The sequence below is a fragment of the Microcaecilia unicolor genome, chromosome 3, assembly GCF_901765095.1.
Source record: "Microcaecilia unicolor chromosome 3, aMicUni1.1, whole genome shotgun sequence".
Lineage (NCBI taxonomy): Eukaryota > Metazoa > Chordata > Amphibia > Gymnophiona > Siphonopidae > Microcaecilia > Microcaecilia unicolor.
In genome coordinates this window covers 186,987,219-186,999,500 of record NC_044033.1, presented here as the reverse complement: position 1 = coordinate 186,999,500, position 12,282 = coordinate 186,987,219, and the positions used below count along the sequence as shown (strand labels likewise).

Genomic DNA, 12,282 nt, shown 5'->3' with positions numbered 1-12,282 from the left:
TGTGATTCCTTCTTCCTTCCTTTGTGGGGCCACACTCCACTCCCGCAGAAGCTGGGCTGTATACCCTGGACTACAGATGCGTTCTTCTCTTCTACCTCAAGGAGACAGAGGCCCTTCAGAAATCTTTGCAGTTGTTCATGCCTTCGACCGTAACAGGTATTTGTGACCTAGATTGGCCACTGTTGGAAACAGGATGCTGGGCTTAATGGACCTTTGGTCTTTCCCAGTATGGCAATACTTATCTACTTATGTACTTAACCAGGGTCTGGCTGCATCATAACATACCATCTCATCCTGGATCTCACACTGTATCTCTTTTTGTTATGAGCTGTCTGACTAGACCCTTCAGGCCAGAATCACCACTTGGTTTGCTCACTTCCATGCCGAGTCCATAACACCTCAACTTGAAATTGCCTCAATCAGAATCCACAACAAAACCCTACGCAATCATTTGAATTGTGTCTTGTTTTACAGATCTCCAGGTAATTGGAACGAAGGCCAGACCAACTTCATGGACTTCATTTCAAACACATGAGTAACCAACTCCAATACACTAGTACTAGGAGACACCAACCTTCACTTTGAAGACGCAAACTCTATCAACGCACGAGAATGTAAGGAATTTCTCCGTTTATGTGATCTCAAATAGCCACAAATGCAAGGGCACACACTTGATCTCATCTCACACAAACTCTCAACAGACCAGAATCTAACAATAACAAATACGAAATGGACAGAGACACCCTGGACTGACCACTACAAACTAAACTTATCCCTACATTGGCAGAAGAAGGGTATACAATGAATACTAGAACACACATCCTACAGCACAAGAGGTCAAGCAGACACGAAAACATTCTGGCAACTAATATACAATAACGAATGGGCAACACAAACAGACTCACTCCATATACTACCTCATAGAATGGGACAAAAGATGCAAAAGCATACTAGATGAAATTGCGCACTTACGAACAAGAACCCCACGCAAGCATAACTCGACACCCAGCTTTATCTCTCCACACCAGACATCACTGCAGAAACCCAGGCCAAAGTATCGGCCTGCTTATCCGACATTGCTGCCTGGATGTCCAACCGCCACCTGAAACTGAACATGGCCAAGACCGAGCTTATTGTCTTCCCACCCAAACCCACTTCTCCTCTCCCTCCACTCTCTATCTCAGTTGATAACACCCTCATCGTCCCCGTCTCATCGGCCCGCAACCTCGGAGTCATCTTTGACTCCTCCCTCTTCTTCTCTGCGCATATCCAGCAGATAGCCAAGACCTGCCGCTTCTTCCTCTATAACATTAGCAAAATTCGCCCTTTCCTCTCTGAGCACACCACCCGAACTCTTATCCACTCTCTCATTACCTCTCGCCTTGACTACTGCAACCTACTCCTCACTGGCCTCCCACTTAGCCATCTATCCCCCCTTCAGTCCGTTCAGAACTCTGCTGCACGTCTTATCTTCTGCCTGGACCGATATACTCATATCACCCCTCTCCTCAAGTCACTTCACTGGCTTCTGATCAGGTACCGCATACAGTTCAAGCTTCTCCTACTAACCTACAAATGCACTCGATCTGCAGCCCCTCCTTACCTCTCTACCCTCATCTCCCTCCTTTCAGTACCCTTCTCCACCACCGCCAACTCCAGGCTCCGCCCTTTCTGTCTCGCCTCACCCCATGCTTGGAATAAACTCCCTGAGCCCATTCGCCAGGCCCCCTCCCTGCCCATCTTCAAATCCTTACTCAAAGCCCACCTCTTCAATGTCGCCTTCGGCACCTAACCACTATACCTCTATTCAGGAAATCTAGACTGCCCCAACTTGACATTTCGTCCTTTAGTTTGTAAGCTCCTTTGAGCAGGGACTGCCCTTCTTTGTTAAACTGTACAGTGCTGCGTAACCCTAGTAGCGCTCTAGAAATGTTAAGTAGTAGTAGTAGTAACTGAAAAAGTTAAAAACACAAACCAGGAAACTCGAACGAGAATGGAATAAAACAAAAGATGAACATACACTCAACACATGGGAACAAATACAAAGAAAATACAAATACGCAATAAGACAGGCCAAAAGATCATACTATAAAATCAAAATAGGGACAGATTACAAAGACATGAAGAAATTATACCAATTCGTGAACAAACTCCTAGACACCAACTTGGTCACTACTACGAATACAGACATTCCATCTGCAGATAAACTTGCGAAGTACTTCAATGAAAAAATTGTAAACCTACGCAACACGCTACCTCAGAACAACACCGACATTGAAAACTTCCTTAATGAATTGGACCCAACCTTTGGAGAATACCCGGCAGATCAGACCTGGTTAAGCTTCGCCCTCCTTACCATCGAAACAGTTACCCAGGCGATTAGTAGGTTTTCCAACACTCACTGTAAACTAGATACCTGTCCCAGCTACCTAATGAAATCCGCCCCTGACCGTTTCATAGCAGACCTCACATCCCACCTAAATTACATGCTTCAGCAAGGCCTCTTCCCTAAGGAAAATGGCAATATCCTACTCACCCCAATGCCAAAAGATACCAAGAAAAAAACAAACAAAATCACTAACTACCGTCCAGTAGCATCTATCCCGTTGGTGGTCAAACTGATGGAAAGCATGGTAACCAAACAACTTACAGATTATATAAACAAATTCTCAATATTACACTAATCACAGTCAGGCTTTCACCCCCTCCACAGCACGGAAACAGTATTACTCATTCTTCTAGCCAAATTCAAGCAGGAAATAGCAACAGGCAAAAACATCCTTCTCCTCCAATTCAACATGTCTAGTGCATTCAACACGGTAAAACATAATATATTAATAAGATTACTAGATAAGTTCGGGATTGGTGGAAACATACTCAGCTGGATCAAGGGTTTCCTAACCACAAGAACATATCAAGTAAAATCAAATTCAAACATATCATCACCATGAAAAGCAGACTGTGGAGTACAGCAAGGATCTCCGCTATCACCGATCCTATTCAACTTAATGATGACCCCACTTGCCAAGTCCTTATCCAACCATGGCCTTAACCCTTTCATATATGCAGACGATGTCACAATATACATTAAGTAAACTTCATTATTTTTCATTTCTTTTTTAAATTATCAAAAACATTTTTATCATAACTGGAGTATAAATGAAGTCACTTAGCTTGCAAATTGCCCAACGGAGCTCTCCGTTTCACTCTATAAAAGGCTTCTTCAGTGGAACTAATCCATCCTTAATTGCTATGCTCCATAAGAGCACAGCATCAGCAAGACCATACAGGACCTCATCAGAGCACAGTGTCAAGCAGGACCACACACAGCCCCAACACAGTCCTGCCCAGCTCCCCCACCACAGAAAACACAGCCTCAGAAGAGCCAGGCTGGAGTAAACTCTTAGAAGCCAACACTTTCTCAGCAGCGGTGTTTACCTGTCTCCAGTGAGGTCACTGGGTTCATATACATAAGGACAGCAACAGCAAGTTATCCACCAACCCTGCAGTCTTGGAAGACCCAGCAGCAGGGGCCGTGCACCTTCACACTTACGTGGAGAGTAGTAGCTGCACCTCCAGCTCTGTAGTTTCAATAGTGATCCCTGAGGTGCTGATAATGAGGTAGAATGCGACCTGTGGGAGCCGAGGAGGGAAATGAGCAAAGCAAAACAACATGGAAATATGCACAGGCACAAAGAGTGTCCAAGAAAACAAATAGGCAGGCGATTCTCAAAATCCAGCAGGGAACAGAAAAAAAAGGTGCGAATCGCCAATGGCAATGTTGAGAAAAATAATTTATTCACATTATTAAAATAGGCCCGACACGGCCGCGTTTCACCCTCCTACAGGTCTGCATCAGGGGCTAGTATAGAACAACTCCTCTCCTGAGAGGAGTTGTTTTAGTCCAGTAGGTGGAATTGGTTTTACTGCACCACTGGGCTGTTATATGCAAGCCCCCAACGCAGCCCTTTAGGAGGGTGAAACGCGGCCATGTCAGGCCTAGTTTAAATAATGTGGTGAATAAATTATTTTTCTCAACATTGCCATTGGCGATTCGCATCTTTTTTTTTCCATTCCGTGCAGGCACAAAGAGTGACATGGAATCATGTGCAAGCATATCTCAAGAAGTGTAGATGTGTCATTGTGACATAACACATAGAGGTGTGCAGGTATAAAACTGATCTTTGAAACATTTTTCCTGTATCTACTGAATGCATTCTGCTGGAATTTCTCCTTGTTTTCCAATGGGAATTTATTTTGGGATGAATTTTTGAGCTGGCTTACACAACCTGCAACTGTTACTGAACCCTGCCAGGGTGTAAAGTACAGGGGAGTCACAGGTTGTCATGACTGTTTTACAGAAGCCCTTACCCTCTGTGTACAGTTATTTCATTATACGAAGCTGTACTAATGGAAGAACAATATCAGTTTGTTATTTTAAGTACATTTGAGCATGAGCAATCTGTTGGGACATTCCCCCCCCCTCCCCCCCTCATGTTTCCCTCCTCTCTCTCTCTCATTCCTCAGCCTGCCTGCCTCAGAGGTTATGGAGTGAGTTCCTCTTACTTCTGAGCACATAAGATGTGTTAATTAGCCTCTCTCCAGTCAATACTTAAAAGGATGTACCACTATGGGGGCAAAGTCCCGCCACTGCCCCTCCCCTGTGAATGCCCCCCTCACAATTAAAGAAAACAGGAGAAGCCTCCACGGAACATCAAAACAAACCAGCAGAAGTAGAAATGGCTTAATTGTGAGGGGCTGACAAATGTACAAACCAATAGGGGCATTCTGAATAAACTTTTCTTTGATATTATCTCCCTATTGGTTTGTACATTTGTCAGCCCCTCACAATTAAGCCATTTTAGTGTGTAACTGTAGATTAGTGGTTAAATGTCCTAGTGATATTTATGCCAGTATTCGATGAGGTCAATAATCAGCCAGCGGCACTCTTGCTGTCAGCGTTACACTTGGAAAATCAATGCCAGGTCATGTCTAGACCCCAGCAATGAATTTCTGGGTTTATGGAGCTGGCAAACTGATAGCCAGTTAAGGGATCCTTTTACTAAGCTGCGGTAAAAGGGGGCCTGTGCCAGCGTCGGCCTGTGTTTTTGACATACGCTGAGGCCTCCTTTTACCGCACCGGATAAAAGGCCGTCTGTTGTCCTGGCAAAGAAATGGCTGTGCGGTAAGTGAACCACTTGCTGCGTGGCCATTTTGGAGGGGAGCATTTACCATCACCCACTGAGGTGGCGGTAAGGGCTCCCGCGCTAACTCGCCGGTAACGATTACCGCCAGGTAAGCAGCAGCACTACAAAAATAGAAACATGGAGTGCGCCAGTCTCCTAAAGCAGCCTGGCAGTAGTTCCAGATTGGTGTGCGGCAAACCTTTAGTAAAAGGGCCCCTTAGTGCGATATTGAGCACTTAACCGACTATAGGTTACCACATAAAGACAGGACTTACTTTTATGTGGTCCCATTTATGCAATGACCTTGACCAGTGAAGTACTGAATATAGACACTTTACCGCAAAGTGCTGACTCCACCCCCGGAACACCCCCAAAATAGCCGGTTTCAAGTTGAGCGCCAGCCACACTAACAGGTTAAGTGCTGCTGAATATGACTGGTTAGCCCTGAACAAGCAATGTAGCCAGCCAGGAGCCATTTCCAACCAGTTAAATCGCGTTGAATATTAACCCCTACAAATTTAAGCAAATGCAATAGGCAGTGAAATTTAGGTAACTTGTTACAGAATGAGGGGATATATGGGTAAGTCCTACGTACTCCCATTCCTACTTACGTTTAGACAACAAATGAGCCAATGTCCAGCCACAGCATTTAAAACATAAGCACATACATTCAGTGCCACTGTCTGGATTGGAGGCAGTGCCGACCACAACAGTTAAGGGACAGGACAGAAGTGATATTCAGCCGCCATAGGCTAAATTCTATATATGCCTAGGAAGCATTATGCAGAGCTGGAGCTAAAAAGATATCAGGGGGAGTGTCCTTGAGACAGCTCGTTTTTCGAGCGAAACATGCATATCGGACAGTAAAATCCCTGGGTCCGACTGAATAAAAGTTTGAAAAGATAAGTTAAATAACTAATTAATCTATTAAATGTTTTTTTCTAAAAAAAGTGATTAATACTCTTAACAGTGAACCTATGAAGAGGTTGATGTTGTCTACATCGCCAAATAAAACCCATTGGGTGGTTGGCGGTGAACATCACTGAGGTCACTAATTAGTCTATATAAAAAATATTTCAACACTTAATGGAAAATTAAGTAAAAAGATTTTGATATATATTTGTTAGAAGAATAGTTACTGAATTCTGACTAGATACCAAGAATTTGACTGAAAAAAGTGTGCCACGCTTAAAGTTAGGTACGGTTATAGAATAGTGCTTACGCCCGAGAATCGCACCTAACTTTAGGCGCGGCCATTTGCACCACCTGAAACATGGGGCGAATACAGGTGCCTACATTAGGTGCATATCCCCGTTATTCTGTACAATGCACATTAATTTTAGGACCACCCCCATTCTCCCCATGACCTTCCCATCTCAGCGCCCACTTTTTCAGATCGCACATAAAATTAAATTAAATGTAATTAGTGCCAATAATTGCTTGTTAAAAAAATCAATTATTGGAGCTAATTAGCTTAATTAAATTGCGCACGCTAACTGGACGTGAGCCCAAATTTGAGCACGCAATGTTTGGCAACTTTTACAGAATTAGGGGGTATATGTACTGTGATGCAGTTTAAGTTAAGACTGCATTTTTTCTGTTGTGCCCAGTACCATATAGGTAGTGCTAGAGCAGTGACAGGAAAACTTCAGCAACACGATCCGTATAATGGAACTGAAAATTCTTGGCTGTCTGAGCTGCCTCTGTCTGTTTCAGTGGCATAGCTAGGTGGGGCCACGGGGGCCTGGGCCCCACCAAATTTGCTGTGGGCCCCTGGTTGGCTGGCAGGGGTCCTCAACTCCCGCCAGCTAAAGACGTTGTCCAGTGCTGGTCTGCGGCGGCGCCGCCACATTGCTTTCCCTGCTCTTGCTTCCCCTCACGTCGGGCACGGTCCTTTTAGTGAAATTGAGCATGCTCAGTTCACTAAAAGGAGCGTGCTGGATGTGAGGGGAAGAGTAGGCAATGCGGTGGCACTGGAAACCAGCGCTGGACAAAGTCTTCAGCTTGCACAGATTGGGGACCTCCGCCAGCCAAGATATTTGCAGCGATGGTGCTTCAGCAGCGACAGTGGGCAGCCGGGGGGGGGGGGGGGCGCGACAGAGGGGGGCGGTGGCGGGAAGGCAATCAAAATGTGCCCCCTCACCTTGGGCTCTGGCCCCCTCCCACCTCGAGGTCTGGCTTCGCCCCTGGTCTGTTTACATCTGGCTGGTTGAGCGAATAATTCAGAGAGTGCAGATAATGTGGTTAACAGGCAGCATTTTAAATCCTGTGGCGTTATCTGCAAAGCATCTGTAGTGTACAGCTCTATTTCCTAACATGCGTTAATATATAATAATGTGTTAATTGAAACTAAGCACACACTTATTAAATAGGCCCAATTGAGAAGAATGGAGCTTGCATTTTTTAAACACGCATTAATGTACATTAACACAGGTTAACCGGTTATGTTCTTATATTGAAATAGACATGGGGGAAGCCACTGCTTGCCCTAGAATTGGTAGCATGGAATATTGCTACTGTTTGGGTTTCTGTCAGGTACTTGTGACCTGGATTGGCCACTGTTGGAAGTACGATACTGGGCTAGATGGACCATTGGTCTGACTCATGTTAGTAAATAGAGCTCTTGGCTGCTTTTATTTTCTGTGGTGCTGTTTTTACCCCATCTGTAAGGGGGGGGGGGGGGGGGAAGCTGTATGATCACAATCAGTGTTTTCCTGTAAAGAAAATGTGATGTCAGTTATCAAAATGAAGTTCCCTCTTCCTTCTGAGCAGATTCCTGCTAATAAAAAGCTTCTAACTGTTCTGGCCTGGTGTTTGCGTGACAGAGGAGGATTGCTGGCTGTACTGCATGAAGGCCTCAATCACACTAAGAATGACATGAGGAAGACATTTGACATTCCCTCTGAGCCATTTCCTTTAACCCTGACCTGAGCTCCTCGTTTCATGGGGTTTCCCAGCTCACACACCACCTGGGATCCGTTGGGATTGGAGACACACTCGACCTCCTTATCCTGGACAGAAGAAAACAGAGAACCACAATTACAGAAACGCAGAAAGACAGTTGGTCTAATACCCAGTGTAGTAATGTGGGTGGTGGCTGGCTGCAGGACCTCAAATAATATACCTGCACACACAAGTTTGCAAATAAAACAAAAATGCTTTATTTGTGCAATCAAACATATACAGACGCTTGTAGCTTCACTGGCACAAGGGTCTGGCAACAAAAGACCTTGTGCAGTCACTAGGAAAAGTCTTAATAGGGTTGGCTTCTGGCCAGACCCAAACACAGTGGCAGCAGTTCAGAACAGTCATGTACTAACATAGTCTTGGGTCCTGTCTGGACACACACAGAATCAGTTTCTCCAAAATATAAGTCAAGGGTACTTCCTATCTTGATAATCTTCTTCAATACTTGTATAATACTTTTGGATGCAGAGACATGAGAACTGCTTCCCACCACAGGGAAAACTACTGAGATGCGGCCACTCCTCTTCCCTGGGACTCCTCTCAGGTCCTGTAGCTTAACCTGAACACGCCTGGAGGGTCCTTCTTACTCAAGAGATGCTCTTCCTTCTCTGGGAGTGGAAGAGTAGCCTAATGGTTAGTGCAGTAGGCTTTGATCCTGGCAACCTAGGCTCAATTCCCACTGCAGCTCCTTGTGACCTTGGGCAAGCCACGTAACCCTCGATTGCCCCAGGTACAAAATACTTAGATTGTGAGCCTTCTAGGGACAAAAAAAGTACCTGCAGGTAAAGTGTACAGCGCTGCGTACATCTAGTAGCGCTATAGAAATGATTAGCGGTAGTAATAGTAGTGGGTACTACCATCCCGTTTGCTGCTCCCTTGGAGGATTCCGTATTTGGGGCCTCCCCATTCTGTTCTGCTTCAGGGTTTTTAACCCCCTCCTTGCCTTAGCCCTACCTTGCTGACTCAGCAGGCGAGCTCCACTTCTGTTAAAGTGGTTCCATTTCAGCGAGGGAGTGTTCTTAAGGAGACCCAGCCTTATACCACCCACTCCCTCACACCCAGCAATAACCACATTTCTTATTGAACGGCTGATCAGGGGACAACTTGTTCAGAACTGCTGCACACGGTCATAAGGAGAGTCCCCAGTTCAACTCACCACCACCCAATCAGACAACATGTCAACAGTTACCCACATACTGGTTGGGCACTTCTCATTTAGCTCTCTTGCCCACTAAGGGGTCTACTAAACAGGGTCTAACCAGACAGGAGAGGCTCATGTACAGTTAAACTCTTCTAAGCAAATCGGCAGCTGATATTCAATGGCACTTAACCAGTTAATGCTGCTAAATATCACTGATAACCAGCCATCCCCTAACCACATAGGTTAACCGCAGCGGCGTACCAAGGGAGGGGGGCGGTGGGGGGTGCACGCCACTGGGGGGTGCTGCAGCACGCGCCTACTCCTCCGAGTTCGCTAAACTTCGCTCGTTCGCTGCAGCTCTCTCTGCCCCGGAACAGGTTACTTCCTATTCCGGGGCAGAGGGAGCTGCAGCGAAAGAATGAAGTTTAGCGAACTCGGAGCAGGCACGCGCCGCGGCACCCCCCCCCCCCAGCGGCGTGCACCCGGGGGAGGGGTGTCATTTCACCGGGGGGGGGGGGGGGGGGGGGGCGCATCGGCGCTCCGCCCCGGGTGCCATCCAGGCCAGGAATGCCACTGGTTAACCGTGGGCTGGAGCAGCTGCAACTTAGCCGGCTAGCAGTGATTTTTTGGTCACGCGACGTGAGAGAAAGGAAGGGCAGGCAATGCGCAGAGAACAGCGCTGAAGAAAGGCTTCAGCTGGCGGGGGTTGGGGACCCCCACCAGCCAATGTATGTGGGGTTGCAGCAGGGAGGGGGGCCAAACTGTGCCCCGGGCTCTGACCCCCCCAAATGTTGAGGTCTGGCTACGCCCCTGTTTTCAAGGGACTTCAACGTGTAGAACACCTCTTACAAAATTGCCCAGGGGTATGAATGTGTAAAACATATACGCACAGCGACACGCGTTTGCGTTTATGCGATACGCATGTAGGCCTCCCAGGAAGCAGAGAACAAGCAGATTGGGGCAGGAGTGACACAAACTGCACTTAGTTTATAGTTAAACAAATACTTAGAAAAATGACTGCATATCCCAATCTGCCCCTCCATACTAAACCACTAAACTCTACAATCCCTTCCTCTCCCTTAGAGATCCTGGGGCTGATATTCGGACCACAAAAGGTAGCCAGGCTGCCTCCCGCAGTCAGCGTTAAGCCCGGATAATTCAATGTTGGATTGTTTCCGGCAACCAGCATTGAATATCTATGTTTTTTTTTGGGGGGGGGGGGCTGGTTTCAACTTAACCAGCCAAGTCAATATTCAGTGCTGCCCAGTTAAGTTTAAACTGGCCAAAGATAGGCCTGCTATTTCAGCGGCCTAATTTGGCCACCAAACTTAGCCAGTAATATGCTGAATATTAGCCAGTTATCCGCTAAGCGCTAACCAACAATATTCAGCGGGAGATAGCTGGCTGTCTCCTGATGAATATTGCCAGATAGCCGGTTAACTTCCAGGTAAATGCTTCTAAATATCAGGCAGCCTATGTACTTGTCCCAAGCTCTCTTGAATTCAGGTACTTTTTTCTCTCCACCAACTCCACCAGGAGGCTGATCCATCAATTCATCACCCTTTCCATGAAAAAGTATTTCCTCAGGTTACTCCTCAGTCTGTCCCCTTTCACCTTCATCCTATGCCCCCAAATTCCTTTTAACTGAAAGAAACTCGCCTCCTGTGCGTTTATGCCGTGGAAGTATTTAAATATTTCCTATTCTTATCGGCACATACACACGCGTGTCTCAGAGTTGATATAAATGTGTGAGCCTGCTTTCCCTGGGATAATTTTGGAAAGGTACATAGGTGCCCTTGATACTAGACACAACATGTGTGCCTTTGTGCTGCCCCTATCCTAAAATAACCCACTAGGAGATCATTTTTCACATTGTTGTTGCATGTCCTGGCCCTGCTCTTACTGCCAAGGGACGGTATGCAGAGTAGAATAGTGTGTCTGGGAAACTGGCAGTGAGCTGGGCCTCATGGGCATCGTCTCCATCCCTCTCGGGGTGCTTAAGGTCTGATGGCAGGTTAGTGATGGTGATCTCCAGGGCGATATCGTCATGGCCTGTCAGGGCAAAGATGGCATGCCCATCATGCCCACTGTGGAGAGAGGAGAACAAAGAGATTCTGAGCTTGTAACAGGCAGTTGTTTTGCTCGGCTAAAATTATACAAACTGCAAAGAACTGGAAATTTCAACAAGAACAGCCACAAATGGCAACTGACAATACAAAGACCGTAGGAGAGAGAATCCAAAGCACACCCAAAAGAGCGAGAAACCAAAAAAGTGCAAGGAGCCTTGTATTTTTTTGGCTTCCCAACCAACAACCCAACAATACAAAACCAAAATAACATGTAAGAGCATAACTTTTGTGTATTTTATACCCCAGTGCCACTATAATGAGAGCAATTCATACCGGAATTGGTGATCGCCTCTATGGTACTATGTAAGCCACATTGAGCCTGCAAATAGGTGGGAAAATGTGGGATACAAATGTAACAAATAAATAAAAAATAAATAAATACAATTCCATGGATTCTATCTAGATTCTCAGTGGGGGGGGGGGGGGGGATGTGTTCTTATATCCACCCACAAGGTCTCTAAGGATCCACTCTCACTCCCCTACCCCCTTTCCTACATCCCCATCCACTTAACCCCTCCCTTTTCCCACATTAACCTTTTCCTTTTTGAGAACAGTAATGATCTAATATCGGGTATAGCTGTTACAAGTTGAGTTCATTAAGCACCAAACTACATGCTCTGGACAGCAGAGACTGAACCTCCCACGTCAGCATTTGTGGGGCTGGATCAGGGAGACTAATTTACAAACACAAAGGGACCTATGTTACCTTTATAAAATAGATCTAATATAGGCTCCTCTTTGGACTTCTCATATAGGCGCTCTGTATTAAAACCCTCTTTCCTGCCCCCTCGTACCTTTGTTGGAAGAGTGAGGTAGTATACTCCCAACTCTTCCAGTGCCGCCTTGAAATTGGTAGCTT

At 46.1% G+C, this 12,282-nt stretch overlaps 1 protein-coding gene across 4 annotated transcripts in view; it reads right to left on the bottom strand.

The window, feature by feature from the left end:
* ITGA7 (integrin subunit alpha 7) overlaps nt 1-12,282 on the bottom strand; it is a 177,501-nt gene that overhangs the window by 25,119 nt on the left and 140,100 nt on the right. For all 4 annotated transcript variants that reach the window (XM_030196794.1, XM_030196791.1, XM_030196792.1 and 1 more), the window contains exons 15-17: nt 11,198-11,381; nt 8,114-8,197; nt 3,554-3,633 (exon numbers count right to left, since the gene is read on the bottom strand). In XM_030196794.1, the coding sequence (XP_030052654.1) occupies nt 3,554-3,633; nt 8,114-8,197; nt 11,198-11,381 (348 nt within the window). The remainder of the gene's footprint in view (nt 1-3,553; nt 3,634-8,113; nt 8,198-11,197; nt 11,382-12,282) is intronic.